The following is a 19,820-nucleotide window of genomic DNA, read 5'->3' on the forward strand; positions in this document are numbered from 1 at the left end:
CAAGCAGAAACACCAAAGGGGCTGGCCAAGGCCATGGCTAACGCCCTGGCTTTATTATAAGGAAGTCTTTTCTGTGCCACATGCTTTTTTGGGCAAATATTGTAACTCCTTCCCCACCCTCACCCCTGGGAAAAGAGAAGGAGGGGCCTCTACTATTTCAGGATTCCCTAACCCTGACTCTTTAGCTCAAAAAAGACAATGACCCCAGAGATCAGCTTCACAGAGTTGTCCACAAACCCGTCAAGGAGCAAACCCTTCCAAGCCTCCTGTTTTTAAAAAGGGGCAGTTATGGTCAGCGGGCAGGAAACCGATGTCCCTAATTTGTTGCAAACCATACTGTGGCTACAGAAATCCGATGTCAGGGTGATGAGTCACTTCATCTGTCCCATGGAGACAGACACGCAGACGCAAGAGGAGAGGCTGGGCTTTTCTAAAGATGTTCATGTATGTCCTAAATCCAAACTAGGCAAGTCCAGTTCCTTAAGAATTGCTGTATTTCGGGACGCCTGGGTGGCTCAGTCTGTTAAGCGTCTGCCATTGGCTCAAGTCATGATCCCGGGGTCCTGGGATTGAGCCTCAAGTTGGGCTCCCTGGTCAGCAAGGAATCTGCTTCTCCTTCTCCCCTCTCTCCCGGCTCATGGTCTCTCAATCCCTCTCCCTGTCTCAAGTAAATAAATAAAATCTTAAAAAAAAAAAAAAAGAAAGAAAGAATTGCTATATTTTGGTTTTATGTTGAAAGCCAAAGTAAGGCTTGGAAAACTGGAATTCAGAAAGGGAGACAACAAAATCCTCCTATTTGCAGAGAATAACTTGCAGATACTGCAAACTAGTGTGTCTCTAGCTCATGAACTATACAGGGAAAGACAAATGCTTGCCCCTTCAGGAGGACTACAGAATGAGAAGATGATCTGGCTGTGATTCGGGGGGATGCCACCCATCAACCAGAGGTTGATCCTGGGCACCCGGACATCCAGGCATGTTCCACCCCATGCTCTGTAAGCTTGAGCAGGATCAGAGAAGCCCCTTGCCCTGCTCCAGCCCCCAGATCTGTCCTTTGGGAGCATGCAAGGGTCCAGATGCCCCCCCCCCAAGAATCCAGGACAAGGTCCTGTAATCCATTTATAGGAAAGAAGGGGACAGTCTTCTGTAGGAAGAAGGAAGCAGAAGCTTGCCCCATGACTGCAGAGCCAGAATCCGGGTGGCTGCTCCAAGGGAATGCGGGCATCTGTTTGGAGGGCAGAGGGAGACCAAGAAGCATCATTTTACGCTGCACTGAAGGTGAATCAGAAATCAGAAAGCACTAGAGAAACGTCACAGCCCACAAATAGACCAGTCTGAAAGGTTTTGCCAAACCCAGGGAAGTGAAGCCAAAAGAACAAACTCCAGTAGCCACAATCCCAACCCCCAGAAAGGGCCACGGACAGCAATACTCCCATCTATCCTGGGGGTTTAGTGCCCCTGGAGTGGTGCCGAGCAACTCTGAGGGACACCAACATCAATCCTCTCTCCCGACAGTTCTCATAAAAAGGAAGAACTTCAGACCCCTCAGTGCACCAAGTGAGAAGCTTGCAAGAGCACCTTCCATAGAAGAAATTGGCCCTGAAATGAGGATTGGCAGAAAATGATCATAAAAAATAATACTCAGAATGGATGATGCCATACAAGCCCTGTGCTTTGAAACATAAAGACCTTGGAAGTGCTCTCTGGTTTTATTTTGCACCACCTCCCAATCCCCAAAGGAAAACCATTCCTCTTCAGCGAAATCCCTGCTAACACCAATTAACTCGGGCTTCTCTGCAGAGAGCCGCCTTCCTGCAACACTCCAGTGTTGGGTTGCGTGTTGAGTACTGACAACTTCTCCCCAAGAGTGGGTCTGACCGTGACCACTAGATGAGTGGGAAACCAAAGTGGAGGTGGAGAATCCAGCAATGGAGACCATTCTCTCGGCGCTCCCCTCTCCCACGCAGAAGAAACAAGGAGGGCAAGTACTTGAGAGATGGGAGTGCAGGAACATGGTCTCTCAGGCAAGGGAGCGACAACAGAGTGTGCACTTTGCTCTTGCTCTGAACCACCTGGAGCTGTCCCGCCCCTGTCCTCACAAGGCAACTTTATAAAAGTGCCCCAAGGAAAACTGGACAGTCACAGGCAGAAGAAGGAAACTGGACCATTTCCTTACACCATACACAAAAATAGACTCAAAATGGATGAAACACCTAAATGTGAGAGAGGAATCCATCCAAATCCTAGAGGAGAACACAGGCAGCAACCTCTGTGACCTTGGCCACAGCAACTTCTTGCTAGACATGTCTCCAAAGGCAAGAGAAGCAGAGGCAAAAATGAGCTATGGGATTTCAGGATAAAAAGCTTTTGCACAGCAAATGAAGAAGTCAACAAAACCAAAAGACAACCTACAAAATGGGAGAAGATATTTCCAAATGTCTTATCAGATAAAAAGGCCAGTATCCAAAATCTATAAAGAACAAACTCATCACCCAAAGAACAAATAATCTAATCAAGAAATGGGCAGAACACATAAACAGACATTTGGTCAAAGACCTACAAATGGCCAACAGACACATGAAAAAAGTGCTCAACCTCACTCGGCATCAGGAAAATACAAATCAAAACCACAATAAGATACCACCACACACTTGTCAGAATGGCTAAAATTAACAACTCAGAAAACAGCAGATGTTGTCAAGAAGGCAGAGAAAAGGGAACCCCTCTTACACTGCCAGTGGGAATGCAAGCTGGTGCAGCCACTCTGGAAAACAGTATGGAGGTTCCTCAAACAGTTGAGAATAGAGCTACCCTATGACCCAGCAATTGCACTACTGGGTATTTACCCCGAAGGTACAAATGTAGTAATCAAAACGGGCTTCTACAGGCGCCTGGGTGGCTCAGTGGGTTGAGCCGCTGCCTTCGGCTCAGGTCATGATCTCAGGGTCCTGGGATCGAGGCCCGCATCAGGCTCTCTGCTCAGCGGGGAGCCTGCTTCCTCCTCTCTCTCTCTGCCTGCCTCTCTGCCTACTTGTAATCTCTGTCTGTCAAATAAAAAAATAAATAAATAAAAATCTTAAAAAAAAAAAAAAAGGGCTTCTGCACCCTCAGTGTTTACAGCAGCAATGTCCACATTGACAGTTAGTACCCACCACAGTGCTGAACAGAAGCATTCAGGGTCTTTAATTTGTCAACACATCCTCAAGGTCTAGTGGACAGTGGCAATGGGGAGAGAAAAGAGACCCAATCAGGGTAGGATCAGCTTCTGAAGTAATGCTTCCTTGACTCCTACTTCCGACCTAGTTTTGGATACCCATTGTGGGGAGAACATTCTAGAATTCCACCTATGAAGGGTAGTGTAGGAGAAATCCAAAGCTCTAAACTCATTTCACACATTATTCTTGAGGAATAAGTTGAATAATTTCAGGGGATTTTTAACTCTTTCCATTTTTATTCAGATGCTATCGGTGCAGAAAGTCACAACTTAATAATACTCTGCAAACCTTGAATAGCTAATCAACCTGATTCATCAGAATAGGGTATACCACAGGCTTATAGTTCTGAAAATCTGGACTACACATTTAAAAAAAAAAAAATCCGTTACTGAAATAAGAGTCACTAATACCTTTTAGAGGGAAGGACATTCTTAAAAAGGAAACCTCATTCCTGGGAAAGATGATGTGAGTGAATTGATATATTGACTGATTTTCCCACAGAAACAATGATACAACAGAAGATTATTTTCTTTGCCAGGAACTAATGGAACAACTTGAACAGAAATGCCCAACCCACTGCATAATTGGGGAAGGAGTATCCTGTGAAAGATATAGTGTTCTAAAAGATATATGAACCTCTTCAGCGGGGGACAGAGACAAACATGAGCGAAAACCAACAGAAATGTGATAGAGAGAGCGCCAGTCCCTAACACACTAAGCTCTCCCCTCATTTCGCCTTATCTGTAAGGTGCAAGGGAAGTAGGCACGCTGCTTGCTTTCCTTGGGGGAGGTTCTGACCCTGCAGCCCTCAGAATCTGATATCCCGGCTCCAATGCCAGAATTTCTATTTTCCAGCCTCCCTTCAATTGACAGTAACCAGTATTACTGAGTCTCATTCACAAGACGAGCCCTTTGCTGGGGCCTGATGATTTTGCTGCCGGCATGTTCCATGCAAGCTTTTTTCTTTCTTTTTTTTTTTTTTTTTTAATTACAGCTATCAATTTATATATTTTCAGAAAAACAGTATTCATTATTTTTTCACCACACCCAGTGCTCCATGCAAGCTTTTCTGAGCTCAGCATCACCATCTCCTGTCATCCTGCAGGGCGTGTGACAGCAAAGGAGAATCCGCACTTCCTTCCCCCACCTCTTGGTGAGAACGGAGCCATGCAACGTGGGGCGGGGGCGCAGGCCACCTGCAGATGGGAGGGGAGGAGGGCCCACGGGGAGCAGAGCAGAAAGCCAGACCCTGCCCTGCTGGACTCCTGCTATCACCGAGGATTTCGGGGCCAAGGTAACTGCCAAGGTCAATAGGAAGGGCTGTATCCGCTGCTTGCAGGCAAGAGGCCAATGACTGCAAAGATTCCAGCTGTATCATCGCCATGACTACTGTGCAGTAGAGACCATCTGCAAGGTTTCTGGTCTTTAACTTTTCCCAAGTCTGAGGGAACGGCTAACTGGCCAGGAAACTACCCTTCCGGCCCATCGTCTTGGCTCGTGCCTTCCCTCTTCTGCCATCTAGCGGCAGCAAGGTGATCAGCGAGGACCGCGGCGATCCACAAACCCTAGCACAGAAGTAAGGCTCCTTGCAGAAGCGGAGCCAAAGGAACGGAGCCTCTCTCCCCCCACACCTCTGAGGATTGATGAGAAAGACCATTAAGACCCTCGTTTTCGGATCTTTGTTGGTAGTTTATTGTTATACTAGCAAATCCCATGACACAAAGATTATGTGTCCTGCTTCTTAAAAGCCCATGAAGGAAAAATATATATCATAAGGGCAGCAAGGCCTAGTTTAGAAAAGAAGCATTGAGTGTGTGTGTGTGTGTGTGTGTGTGTGTGTGTGTGTGTGTGTGTGTGTTTTAATATTTTATTTATTTGACAGACAGCAAGAGATGGAACACAAGCAGAGGGAGAGGGAGAGAGAGAAGCAGGCTCCCCAACAAGCAGGGTGCGGGATGCTGGGCTCAACCCCAGGACCCTGGGATCATAACCTGAGCCAAAGGCAGACCCTTAACGACTGAGCCAGCCAGGCACTCCTGAGTGGTTTTTTTTTTTTTTCTCAAATAAATACAAGCCTGCGCTATTGATAACGCTTTCAAGATTGACTTTGCCCAACCAACCAATGGTTTAGGCTGCCCGTCCCCAAGGAAGTGGCGAGATAGGCCCGTTGCCTGCACTTTATTAATATATTGTGTTTAAGAAGTCCTTCACTCCAGGCTGCAAAAAATAAATAAATATGTATTTATTTATTTATATAATAAATAGGTATTTATTATATATAAATGTAATAGAAAATAAATATATTTATTATATAATTATATAAAAACAAATATAATATTAAAAGTAAATATTTGTTATAAAAATAAATGTATATTTATATATACCTTGAAAATATATATATATTGAAAAGTGCTTCTCACTCTTCCATACACTTAGAACTTAAGAACATTGTAAGTCATCATTATACTTAGATCCTAAGAAATATATTTTAGATCTTGAAACTTTGAAACATAATCTGAACCTTTCAAAAAGCCCCTTCATCCTGAATACATTCCCAAGTTATGTATAGTATTTATTCTTTTCAACTATCATGACAATCAGTGTATTATTAGATGGATTAGGTGATTGACACACCACCCACCCCCGTCCTGCCCCCCAACCCAGCTTAATCACTGAATTGAACTGCTCTTAGCTTTAAATTCCAGCCAGAGGCTTAGCTACGTTAGTATTCATCGTCACAGTAGGTGGGATCAAGTCATAAGAAGTACACCGACGAACAAAATGGAACTTACTACTTATCCTCATATATGAATTATGCTTTAAAAACTCCAGGGCTATTTTTAATCCTTATTTAATAATATGGCCTGATACCAACTGAACCTTTTACACAGACATGAAAAGCTTATTTCCTTGTAAAATTCTCACAAGGAATTATTACAACAAAAGAACATCTTGTTCTGGAAAGCCTGCTTAATAATGCAGCCTGTTTTTATATACCCTGGTGGTTTGCGTTCTTGAATGGCTAAGAATATTCCAGTCCCTACAGTGACCGCAGAGGGAAAAACATCCATGCAGCAAACAGAGGAATCAGCCACAGGGAGCCTTAATTCTTTGCCCTGCCTACTCCTCGACTGGCCTTAAAGCCCTCCATGCCTCTCACCATGGCCTGTCTTTCGACCCACCCAGATTTCACCAACTGAGAAGAGACATAAGCCATACCTCCCAGGTACCCACTGCCAAGTAACGAATTACCCCAAATGTAGCAGGGAGTGCTGCTTTTTTTATGTCTCGCGATTTCATCAGTCAGGAATCAGGACAAGGTCTTCAACTAGGTGACCCTTCTGTTCCACGTGGCATTGACAAAGGTCACTCAGTGGTGTTCAGCTGGTGGATGGGCCCATCGGAGGGGTTCAAGGTAGTTTCATGCACTTGTCTAGGGTCTTGGCAGCATGGCCAGAAGGCTGGGCTCAGCTGGGCTCAGCTGGGGTTGTCAAAGAGAACACCTACGTGGAACCCCTCCAGCTGGTGGCCTCAAGAGGGTCAGTGAACAAAGCAGAAGCTGCATATCCTTTTATAGTGAACCATATTCTCCTGGGGTACAGCCAGTCACAGGGGTCTGGCCAGATTTGGAGAGAGGAGAGAGACTCAGAGACCCCATTTCTCAATGGAGCAGGGTCAAAGAACTTGCAGCCACCTCTAACCCACCCCACCATCCATGGGATTTCAGGGTGTGAGGAAATGCTCCAAACATTTGTGTCTAGACCCAGCTCTTGCCTAACTTGAACTGGTTTAAGAACATTTCAGCAGTGCCTCAAAGCCGTGGAGTTACGTCTTTTATATCCAGGATGGGCAGGACAGCGTCTCTGCGGCATTTCCTACAGCAAATGTCAATACTGTTTAATTACTGTAATTACAACACATGGGCAAGGAGGGCCTCAAGCTGACACCTGGGTCACTCCATGTACCCTTTCTAGAGTCATTTCTCTGTCCTCTCTACAAAGCAGCCATTTATTCTTATGAAGAAGAAATTCCGTGCCAATTAAGTAGAGACTCGTCCCAGGGACCCTTTTTGTTTCCAAGTGTGGGGAGCCTGAGTGGTCCCAGAGACACACTAGACTTGGGTCCCCATTTACAAAGCTGGACGATTCTGCCTTCTGGCCTGCAGGACTCTCTCCAGCTCCTGTGGGAGGAGAAAGCCCAGACCCATTCTGCCCAAGGCTTTATCTTTGTGTTTTTCTAACCTTGTTGGGGGCTTAGGATGCTGCGGTCCAGGAGGAAGAGACGCCTGGGTGCCCCAGCCCCAGCCCTGGCCACAGCAGGTGGGGGAAGAGGACTCTGGGCAGGCGGTCATTGTAAGGGTTCTGATAAGGCCCTTCAGATCACAGTCACCGCACATCGCAGGCCTCACGGGCTTTAAAGGCTGTGCAGAACAAAAGCATTATTGGTTTGGAGATCCAGGGACGGGGGCTTTCTTCCTAAATGAGGGAAATTAACACTTTTGGAGGGTGCCTTTGGGTCGGGGAGGCAGTGAGTTCGACGACTCTTGGACCGACTTAATCTCCACCCCAACTTGGTTCCCTTTGTTTGAGCCTCAGGCGGGAATGCCTTTGACTCTGTCCGCACACACGGTCTCGGACTGGATAAAGTTCTGGGTAACAACTCAATGGCTTCTTTGTGTCATTTAACTCTGCAGAGAATCCGATGCTAAAGAAAACTCGGAGGCATTAACACATCAGAAATGAGGGACACTTACTTTTTGTTAACTGCCACTTTAAGCACGATATTATGACTGTCCTAAATGGCAGCAATAAAACAAGATTGCTCGATTGCTCTCCACATATTGACATTAGCTGTAGAAAATGCCACAGAGACGCCATTCTGCTCATCACTGGGTATAAATGACATAACTCTATGGCTTTGAGACACTGTTAAAATGTTCTTAAACCAGTTCAAGTTAATAAAGAGCTGGATCTAGAGACAAACATTGGAGCTGTGTGGTTTTCACTATAAAAAGCTATGCAGCTTCTGCCTTGTTCACTGACCTTCATGAGGCCAACAGCTGGAGGGGCTTCGTGTAGGTCCTCCCTCTGACAATCCCAGCTGAGCCCAGCCTTCCAGCCACACTGCTGAGACCCTAGAAAGGTGCATGAAGCTGCCTTGAACCCCTCAAATGGGCCCATCCACCAGCTGAGCACCACTGAGTGACCTGTGTCTCCCTCCCCCATTTTTTATTCTTCTACTGTATTCCTTACCACAGCTCCACCATAGAAACAGAAAGCCAAAAACAATGTGCAACATGTTTGGACCTTTAATAGCTGTTCAGTTACTGTGTTCAGATTCAAGCCAAGGTCTGTGAATGCAATATGATGATGCATGAGGCATTGCTAACTTAGATGGAAAGAATTTATGAGATTATAAAATTTACATTCTGCAAAAAATGCATCATTAAAACTGACCACCCAATTCTTTTTACCTGATGCAGTAGACATACCTGTACATTGTTCATTCACTTTCCCATCCATCGTGCACAGCACAATCTTCCAAAGGGAAGGGACTGCAGCAAAAGGGCAGAGCCCAGGCTGTCAGAGATCTACAGGCTAGATCCTCTTCCCCCCTTTCAGGCTCGTTGTGCACTCTGCCATCCTACACCTCCCATCTATTCCAGCAAACCACCCCCTCACCGTGCTCCCCTTCCTCAAACTGCACTCTAGCCATTTCCTTCTGGGTCACTCTGTAGGCCGAAAGCTCTAGAAAAGTGAGGGTTGTGTTCATCATTGTTTGTCGCTATTGTACACCAGCCCCAGGCACCATGTCTGATACTTGGCAGGCACTCAATAAATATTTGCTTTAAATAGCCACTTGGGTCCAAAATACCACTCAGGAGTTCGGAAGATAGAAAATCCACTTTTACTCCCCCACCCCAGCAAGAGCCTCAACGTTCACGTGGCCAAACAAGCCCAAAGGGAGAAGACACAGTGAGTTGGGGGTAGAGTCCATAAACCCAGTAAAAATCTGGACTAAGAAACTATTTCTAATCTGATGATTTCATACACACACATATCAAATTAGACTTACCCTTGCAGACTGAATAAGTATATATCAACTCTTGCCCATAGAGCTATGGGCTCTGAGATGCTTCCAAAGTATCTCTCTGAATGATCTTTGGTATTTGAGTATTTCAGTTCCTCCCACTAATTAAACATAAGCTCTGGGTAGTCTTCCACAATTCACTAGATGTCTACAACTAGGATTTGTCATCATTATCTATAAATTTTAGTCAATTCTTTCAACAGATGGGAGCATAAATAGAACATCTGGCTAGGAGACAACCTCAGAAACCATATTTTGATATCACTGCACGACATTTGATTCTTTTTCACTATGGTTTTTATTTGTGGGATTCAAGTCCATCCCAGTAGATGGCATGCCACAATCAAAGTGATGTATCATACCCATTCACATGGAGCAGTGTGGCATGAAATGATCCTGCGATCTGTATATTTTAAACCTTGTTTTGAATAGGAATTCTTACCATGTAAGAAAGAATGTAGTTTTCCAAGGGCATGCGCTAGATAAAATGTAACCTGCTAATTAAAAAGAAAAGAAGAAAGGCAAGATTCGAAATATCTGATCCCTCAGGACTCAAGAAGTGATAGAATGGAAGATAAAACAGAACATTTAAAGATCCTAGTAAATGAAGTTGAAGATTTGAAGAGATCTGTCACAGCCTTTGCTTGGTTTTCCTATGCATCAATTCCAAGAAGTTACTAAGACTTAAAGGATGAATTACTCCAGTACAAATAGTCAAAACAGTCCCATAAAATATATCCAACCCACATGACAGACAATGGTCTAATTTCTTTAATATAAAAATCAGGAAGAATAAAGCTAAACGTAGATTTGAAAAATGGGCAAAGGACATAAGCAAGCTGCTCATGGAAAAATGGTATCAATAGTTTTTAGAGCTCTAAAAGTACACTGAAAGAGATGTGAATTAAATGACAATGGGTATCATTTTTCACCTCTCAGCTTCAAAAAGTTTGAGAAAATTCTGAGTAGGGAAGGTTGGGGAAATAAACATGGCCTCCATATTGTGTCAGGAGGACATTATGTGGTGAAACCTCTGAAGAGGAAATTTGGTAAAGATTATCAAAATCTTAAACAGGCACATCCTTTCCTGTATTAATGTCATTTCTAAAAACTGAGCTACCATACGTGATTACACAACTGTGGAGGGATATTCACTATAGCACGGTTTAAGATACAAAAGTGGAAACCACCCAAACATCCACCTGTGGGAAACTGACTACAGAGTATACCCATTACTAGAAAACTATGAAATTTTTGACAAGAATTTGATAGAACTATAGGTATTAACACAGAATGATTTCTAATATATACTATTTCTTTACTAAGTAAAGAAAGCAAGATGTAACCCAATGTATATCCAGTGTACTACTTTTTATGAAAAAAAAAAAAAAGTGGGTGTGGTATTTTTAAAAAATACATCCACAAATCATTTGACTTTCCCTTTAAAATGTGGAGTTTAATTATGATCTTCTTAAGTATTGGACTTAATGAATAAAATAAGATTAAAAGTGACAGTTGTGGTTTCTTCTCTCTTGGACCCATGCTCTGGGGAAATCCAGACACCATGTTGTGAGCACATCAAAGCAGCCCAGGAAGAGAGCCCCAAGTGGTGAGGAACTGAACTTCTTGCCAACAGACATGTGAGTCAGCCACCCCACCACCCCAACCAAGCCTTCAGATGAGACCACAGCCCTGCCAACATCTCCACTGCAAACTCATGAGCCAAAACTACCCAACTAAACTGATTCCAAATTCCTGACATAGAGAAACTGTGAATAACAGATGTTTGTTGTTTTAGATAACTAAGTCTTAGAGTAACTTATTACACAGTGTTAGATAACTAATGCAGTGAGATTATTTACATATAAGCTTGCATATGCACAGAATATCTCTGGAAAGATATTCAGTGGCTGTCTCCAGGAAGAAAAACTGAAAGGCTGGACGTCAGGGGTAGAAAAAGACTTCCTTTCCCTTATGTTGCATTGCATTGTATGTTTTTATATTTATAATCTCTGTTTTATTTCAATCTCACTTAAGTCAAGATTAGGGACTTCACAGAAAAATAACATTTCTAACAATATGCATAAGATGTATAGTGTCTTATATATTTTTCCCTGTTATAGACACTGCTGATTCTTTACGCAATAGTCATTCCCCTTCTTCCTCGCTAAATAAAACTCCAATTTTGTGCCAGAGGCAGTGTATCTCGTCCCAGGTCATGAATCACGGGAAATTTAAGCTATGGGTCAGCAAATCTTGTCTTAAAGGGCCCAACAATAAATATTTTAGGCTTTGCAGACTCCAGCTGAAAATGGAATTGGACACCGTCTCCCTGTGGGGAGGAGAATGGGTTGCCAAAAGACACATTGATGTCTTTAGAAGTTGTCTAGGGGCGCCTGGGTGGCTCAGTGGGTTAAAGCCTCTGCCTTCAGCTCAGGTCATGATCCCAGCATCCTAGGATCAAACCCCACATTGGGCTCTCTGCTCTGTGGGGAGCCTGCTTCCTCCTCTCTCTCTGCCTGCCTCTCTGCCTACTTGTGATCTCTGTCAAATAAATAAATAAATATTTTAAAAATATAAAGGCATGGACCCTGTCTGTCTTGCTTGACATTGGGTACACAAACTCTAGCACAGAGTCAACACGTAGGAGGCAATAAATCCACATGGGCTAAGTTAACAGACTAATCTACAGTTCTGTGACCCACTTGAACCTAAACCATGGCTCAGAGCTTTGTCCTTGATATATTCCGTCAAAGTCTAGACTTTGTTTTTCTATGTATATGAAACTAAAGGGTAAATTTACCTGCTCTAAGGATCCAGTGTGTTGTTTCTGAAGGTATCTTACAGATCTCTAGATACTCAGGGAAGTAGGATATCTGAGAGGACTCCTAGAGAGCAGCTGACCTTGAGAAATCAAAGCTATAAAGGAGACCCACTGTGAGGAGGAGGACCTCAGGCTGGGAGTGAAGCATGATCACTCACCAAAAAAGACATCTGAAGAGTCCAGAGCACACAGCCTGTCAGCAACAGTGAGGGGCAAGAGCTGTGGCATATGTGTACCCAGCAAAGCAGAGCCACAAATTCCCACAGCCCTGAGGGAAGTCCAGCATCTTGGAGCCCTGTTGCCAAGATGTCTTCATAGAGGAGAATGACTCTGGCTCTTTCAGAAGGGACGCCAGACTGGGTTGGTGGGAAACAGTTTTGTGTCCAGCTTCTCACTAGCTGAGTCACCTTGGACTATTCATCCATTCAGCTATTTACCTATCATTACCAAAAGCACTGACTGAGAGCTGAGAACAAGGCCACTGCCATGCCAGGTGAGGAGGACATGATGTGAAGAAGCTATTGTGACATGGATCTCACTCAGCATGGGGAGAGGGACCATGATCCCCAGTGAGCATGTGTTTCCCCCCAGTGTTTCCTCCAGCTTCCACCCCAACTAACTCCACTGATTTCATAAATGAGTTTGTAAGCTCAGCCGTAAGAAAAGATGAATACTTCTCACATCAACCTGGATAGAACCGGAGGGTATTATGGTGAATGAAATCAGTCATTCAGAGAAAGACAATTATCATCTGGTACTTACATGTGGAATATAAGAAACCATGCAGAGGATCATAGGGGAAGGGAAGGAAAAATGAATGGGAAGTCATCAGAGAGGGAGACAAACCATGAGAGCCTCTTAACTCTAAGGAAACAAACTGAGGGATGCTGGAGGGGAGGTGGGTAGGGGGATGGGGTAACTGGGTGATGGGCATTAAGGGGGGCACAAGATGTGATGAGCACTGGGTATTATACTCAACTGATGAATTATTGAACACTACATCTGAAAATACTGATGTACTGTAAGTTGGCTAATTGAATTTAAATTTGAAAAATGTGTTTGTAAGCAAGTTGTGTAAGACACTCAGGAAACAAATAACAAAAAATATTTTGGGGGGAGAGGTAAAGTCATAGAAATGCATCTTTGCTCATTTCCCTTCAGAGCACAGGGTCATAGTCCACACAGAGTTATGAAAATAGCAACTCCCTGTCAAGCTCCTCGGGCACCGAGCCCCCACAGAACAGTCTCAACATGCTCTCTCCTGGAGAAAGGTGCATGGATTGCTGCAGCCAAGTGGTCTACCAGGAGTTTCTCAGCTGCTGTTCCTGGACACACACCTATCCTTCCCAAGTTGCCATGGCCACATGGTGTGGCACTGCTCGGCTGGCTCCATGTATGTACTCATTTATGTTGGGGGGGTTCTCAGTGACAATGCCTATTCAGAGGTCAAGTCCTTCTTGAGTTGGACTTTGTTCCATCTCCAATTCCACCTATTGAGAGACCCAAATGTGATGGCAAATGCAAGTTTCCAAGCTCCACAGTAGCTACGTGCTAAATATACGGTGTCCAAAACCTGGTTTAAGAAACTCTTAGACTCTGGCCCAGGGCTGTTCATTGGTCACATTGAGGTTTTTTAGGTCATGTGAAATTTGCCAGGAAATCCATCTTAGACAGCCTCACCTCTAGACCTTACCTTAAAGTATACACAATCGCCAGGTACTATTGGATTAGAAACACCAAATTTGTAAGCAAGACTTCCTTAGTGACTAAAACCCCACAGCTGGTGAAGTTCCTACCTTATCCTTTGTTGTCAGTACTTTGTTTGTCTTTTGTTATTGTTATGTTAGTATGTTATTACATTGTAACCCTTTGTTATGAGTAAAGAAGAAAGGGAACTTTCTTACTAAATATGCTGCAGGGTTACCCTATAATTTGATGACAAATAATTAACACTTCTTTGTAAAAAAAACAAAAGTAAGAATTACCATGATCAGCAATTAATTTACCATATAATAATTCAGGGAAGTTTCCCTTGGTCTGTTCCATATGTTCTTGGCTCTTTTTCAAGAATATATTCTCGCATGCTTACAGAATAAAACAAAATGTCAAATTAGTAAGATGGAGTATATAAACTTCCACAAAGTATAGTATATAAAGTATATAAACTTCCACAAAGATGGAGTATATAAACTACCAGGTGGCTAAAAGTAGAAGCAGATTTGATGTGCACCTGTCACTGGGTCATCAGTCATCACTTTGTGGTATACTTGCAGCTGATATATTTATTTTTAAAAATATGGGGAAATGTAAAAGTTAAAAATTGACAAATAAAATATGGGCTAATTACAACCAGGTTTACTAAGCTGTCAGATGAAAGCGAGGGGAATGTTTGGAATGTTTGTGGTACTTCTCCTTAAAGAACAAATCTGTGAATTCTGCATTCCAGTGATGGCACAGAAAAATTTGACATGTTTACAAAACCCAGGAGGTCAGATGTCGACTACGCAGTGCGGTCTAAACTCAGTGGAGCCCAAAGAAGGAACCTCAAGAAAGCTAAATCTGGCAAAGAAATCCTATTTTGGACTAATTTAAGGATTTTAAATCAAGTATTACAAACTCAAAAGGTAGAAGTGTCTAAAGGGTTTTACTTGATTTCTGCATTGGGCTCTTTTTTGTTTTTTAAGGGTAATGATTTGTAAGATAAAGAGAAAGTGAAGTGCCTTAACAATCCTACAAAGCACACCTTAACTGATCCTCAGATCCTATATCAAGTAGTAGTTGCTTCAAAACCAATCTCCCTGTTTGGAGATCTGTTTTCTTAAAGGAAAAAAAAAAAAATATATGGGGTGGGAGCAGGCAACTGAGAACCAGGATGATCATGTCAGAACGAAACATTCTGGAAAGCTGTCCATGACAAGCCCCTTGCCTCTGCCCACACAAGCTACTCCTGAGCAGGAACTGAGAAAAACAACAACAACAAAAAACAAACAAACAAAAAAAAAACTTATTTTTACTTTTCATAACATGCCTATCCTCAGAGAATGGAGTAATTAGGTACCTAGAGAGATTTTCCCTTAATAAAAGAGGGCAGGCACCTGGGTGGCTCAGGAAGTGAAGCCTCAGTCCTGCTTTGGGTTCCCTGCTCAGCAAGGATCCTGCTTCTCCCTCTGCCTCTGCCCCTCCCCCTACTTGTGCTTTCTCTCTCACTCTTTCTCCCTCTCCCTCCCTCTCTCCCCGCCCCCCCAACAAATAAGTAAATAAAAGCTTAAAAAAAAAAATAAAAAGAGGCAGGGATGGAATGGGCAAGGGGATTGTTTCTGTGCAAAATCCAATGGACATTTGGGGGAGCTGAGCAGATAGAACAAGAATGCACAATTATACAATGCTTATTTCAAGCCAGGTGCTTTTCTTTTTTCTTTTTTTAAGATTTTATTTATTTACTTGAGAGAGAGACAGTGAGAGAGAGCATGAACGAGGAGAAGGTCAGAGAGAGAAGCAGACTCCCCGTGGAGCTGGGAGCCCAATGCGGGACTCGATCCCGGGACTCCAGGATCATGACCTGAGCCGAAGGCAGTCGTCCAACCAACTGAGCCACCCAGGCGTCCCGCCAGGTGCTTTTCTAAGTGCTTTACATAATCAAATTCTTGAATCCCCGTAACAACCTTGTGGGGTAGGTACTACCTTTATCCCCACTTTATCCATAAGCAACAAAGGCACAGAAAGGTTACGTAGCTTGCCTAAGGTCACCCTGCAAGAAGCAGCAGAGCCAGAATTTGATCCCACTGGCTCTAATGTCCACAGTATATACTACCTTGTGTAGGCAGCCACCCATTCAAACCTTCTTCAGGTTCCAAGCCTGTGCTCCACATAGAGCATAGAAAATGGATCTCACATAGTCAAGGGAAGAGGTAAAACATGCATCACGTGAAGGGACCTTCAACAGAGGGACACCCAACCCAGACTAGGGTTGCCAAAGGCGCCGCAGAGGAGACGATGCCCGTGCTGAATGTAGACCCACAGCAGACAACCAGGCAGGAGGCAAGGAGTGGGGTGAGGGGGGAAGAAACTTGACTCAGGCAGAGGGTACAGCACCTGTGCAATTTCCAGGCAGGCAAGAATGTGGCTCTCACAAGGAATGATAGCTAGTTCAATAGGCTGGCATGGTGGTACCATGGGTGAGAAAGTCAGGCAGTTGGGGGGGAAACCCAAGCAATACTGCAGAGGCCAGAAGGCCATCGTGAGTGGTCTGTGGCCTGGCTAAGGAGCGTGGCCTCATCTTAAAGTCTACAAGGAACAACTGGAGAATTTTACTTTCAGAAGTAAAGTGATCAAATCTCATTTCCCAGCTCACTGGCTATCACCAAAGGCCTACTGGAGAGCTGAGAAATGGAAGCAGGAAGACGAGGAAGATGTTACGTATTCCAAAATTATAACAAGAAACTGCAAAGACATGCTGGAAGCAGGTGGCCCTGAGATGGAGGAAGGGGGAATTGCTCACATCAAGGGCAGATCTACACACAGCAGCACTGTGTTCAGCTCCATCCCCCCCTCCCAGTTCCCTTTCCCATCTCTGCAGACTTCCAGCTCCCAGGGGCCTTCCTAGGGGCTATGCCCTTAGATTATATCCCAACACCTAACCTTGAAATGCTCCAGGGTCTTCAGAAATGCTCAGAACAGCACCTTCCTGAACCAGTGAAGAAACGCATGCCCTCTCTTCCCTAACCCCTTTGCCCCCCCCCCAAGCAATTCTTGAAATTCTGAAGTTAATCACTTTGGAAATATTTCTCTTTTTGCTTATTAGAATTTGCTTACATTCCCATCAAGGAGCTTTAGGTCCTAACTGGCTTCTATAAGCCTGAAAGTATTTTGAAAGGATTACAATTCAACCTGCAATGCACATTCTTGACCTTATTATTAGCTGCTTTCCTGGTCCGGCTGAAGGTCCTCAGAAAGGGCTTTTTTTTTTTTTTTTTTTTAACAAAGATCCCCGTTTGTGATTGTGAGCTACCGCTGGACCTTGTCCTTTACCTTTGATGTCTCTTTAAATGCAAAAGTTCCTCAGTGGTGTCCTACAAATTCTGGAATAAAATCATTGCTTTCTTTCCATTTGTAGCAGGGTTGAAATATGACTTAAAAGCAGATGATGTTCAAGTCACCAGCGTCTTGTTTTCTTCCAAAATACATGTTAAAATGCTCAACAATATTATAATATTTAAATAAATTTCCACTTGCATTCTAAATATCAAGGAGGGATACTTTTGGGGAGCTGAAAACACTGGCCAGCTCTGGGCCTCTGAAAGTTGAGTCCCGGGGAGACTTCTCACATTACAACCTGTTCGCATTTTTTTTTTTTTCACTTCAAGTGAAATCCTTTGGCATGAATTGCTTTGAACATTAATAGGGCATATCACTTTTTTTTTTTTTTAATTGATTCTTCAATAATCTCCAGACTAGAAGGACCAGTTAGGATTTTCAGAACAAAAGACAGTGGGATGCTGGACCCGCACCCCCACTACCTCCTACCACCCCTACCCAACTTCTTGTTCCCAAACCATCCTGTGTCCCCAAAACGCTCGTGAGACTCTCCATGACCCCCAGGCCGTCCCGCCTCCCTCCCGTGAACAGAAGCGACAATCCGGACAGCTGGACCGCTTAGATTCGACTTACCTTCACGAAGAGGGTGATGTCGTGCTCCTGCCTCGGGGCCCCCTCCTCTGACGTCTCGCCATCCTCTCCGCCATTCACCCGCTCGGTCCCCTCCCGGCCCTCGACGCTGCCCTCCTCCGCCAGGTGGTTGCTGAGCTCGGCCTCCGGCTCCGCGGCCCGCGTTGGCGCGGCCGCCTCTGCCCGCGCGCTGCTGCTGTCTGGGGGCTCCTCCTCGGCCCCGGCTGCGACCGGCTCCACTGGTACCTCCGGGCCGCGCTCTCGCCTCTCCTCCTCGGCCTCCTCCATTTCCTCTTGGGGTTCACCCTGGTCCCCGTCCTCGACAGCTTCCGCCCTCGAGTCCCCGGGGGCCACTTCCTCCGACTCCTCTGTCCCCGTCGCCCCCGCCTCGTCGGCGGCGGCGCCCGCCGCGGCACCCCCAGGCTCCTCTGCAAGCTCCCCGGGGCCGCACCCCCCAATCTCCGCCGCCGCGGCCTCGGTGGGCTCGACCTGGGGCTGGGAGCTGAGATCGCCTCGGTCCCGGGGTTCACCCTCGGCCCCGAGCGCCCCTCCCGCCTGCCCCGCGGCTTCCATGCTGGCCCCCTGCGCCCCCGGCGTGCCGCCTCCGGGTTCCTCTGGCCCTTGCTCCGCTTTCTCCTTTGCCCCAGGGACCTCGGTCTCCCCGGGATCCCCCTGAATCTCCCTCGAAGCCTCGCCCTGCGTGCCGCGGCCGGAGCTCGCCTCCTCCACCTGCTCTGCGCCGCTCGCCTCCTCTCCCTGGGGGACCTCGGCGCACCCCGGGGCGCCCTCCTCCGCCTCCGCCTCGCCCTGCGCGGCCCTCGCGCCTGGAGTCTCGGCCCCGGGGCCACTGTCCGCGCCCGGCTCCGGCTCGCTCGCGCGCGCTCCGTCCGGATCGGTGCCTTCTGCTTGGTTCACCGCGACCGTCGCTGCTGCGCCCTCCCCCTCGCCCCTCGGCGCCTCCGCGGCGCCCTCGCTGGCCTCCTCCCGCTCCGCCCTCCCGCCCGCGGCCCCCGGCTCGCCAGGTTTCTCTGCCAGAGGCACCGGGGCCTCAAGCGGCCCCTGGGGACCCTGGGGACCTGGGGGGGCCCCCTCCAGCTCCGCGGCCTCGGCCATGGCCGCCGATCCCTGTCCTCCCCTGGAGACCCTTCCTTGACACTGCTGATGGAGCAAGCGGCCCTGGACGAGGAGCTCCGCGCCGGGGTCCACTGCGCCCGCTCCTAGAGGACGCCGGCTCGGGGCTCGCGGGGCGCAGGCGGGGCGGAGCTCTGGAACTGCGGGGTTAAAATGGGGCTCGACCCCAAGACACCGCGCCTCTCCTCGCGGTTTAAGCTCTCTGGTATCTTCCTCCACCTCCACCGTAACTGCGGGTCCACGTCTGCTTCCCACCCAGACTCTAATTCTGACCCAGGGTCCCTGGAGGCGCTGGCCACCGAGGAGCAGAGCGCGGCTGGGGAAGACCTCTTCGCTCCTGCACCCTTTGAAATGCCTGCCCTGCAGTCCTGGGGCTGACCAGAAGTCATCAGTGCCAACTCCATCCCCCTGGGGCTTGGGCGGGGTTTGCACCCCATCCTCTCCCCCTGTTCGGGTGGCCTGGGAGCCTGGCCAATGACGGCCTTTCTCACGGCCCTTGTGGATCTCAGTGAAAAGATTCTGGTTCTATTGGCAGCTTGGGTGTTTTCTGTAACAGCATCAAGTTCCAGAGCCATTTGGATCACACCCCCGCCAACACCCCACACTGGACACCCAAATACCTAATATCCACTTTCCCCCAGGCACCCAAGCGTTCAGCTTCTCAGCTGGTACCTAATGCAGATGTCCAGGTCCTACCTCAATGTCCAAGAGCAAGGGAGGTAAATCCTGGAAGAGAGGTGAAGGGGAGGCCACCTACCGATTTTTGCAAGCCCTTCCTGAGAGGTTTCTCTGCCCCATATAGAAGCAAAAGGAGTCTTACTGCTCTGACCAGAGATGGGTTCTGTTGAGCACAAGGGTCCCCTCCTCAAGGTATGACAAGAATGGGGGCCTTGCAC

At 46.4% G+C, this 19,820-nt stretch overlaps 1 protein-coding gene across 1 annotated transcript in view; it reads right to left on the reverse strand.

The window, feature by feature from the left end:
- The window catches only part of CLIC6 (chloride intracellular channel 6), a 50,003-nt gene extending 30,706 nt beyond the window's left edge, over positions 1 to 19,297 (reverse strand). Inside the window, exon 1 of the mRNA XM_004757538.3 lies at positions 17,797 to 19,297. Coding sequence (XP_004757595.1) covers positions 17,797 to 18,906 — 1,110 coding nt within the window. The 5' untranslated portion in view covers positions 18,907 to 19,297. The remainder of the gene's footprint in view (positions 1 to 17,796) is intronic.
- Between the last annotated feature and the right edge of the window lie 523 nt (positions 19,298 to 19,820).

This window comes from Mustela putorius, unplaced genomic scaffold, assembly GCF_011764305.1.
Source record: "Mustela putorius furo isolate JIRA1106 unplaced genomic scaffold, ASM1176430v1.1 tig00000765_pilon_pilon_pilon, whole genome shotgun sequence".
Classification (NCBI taxonomy): Eukaryota; Metazoa; Chordata; class Mammalia; order Carnivora; family Mustelidae; genus Mustela; species Mustela putorius.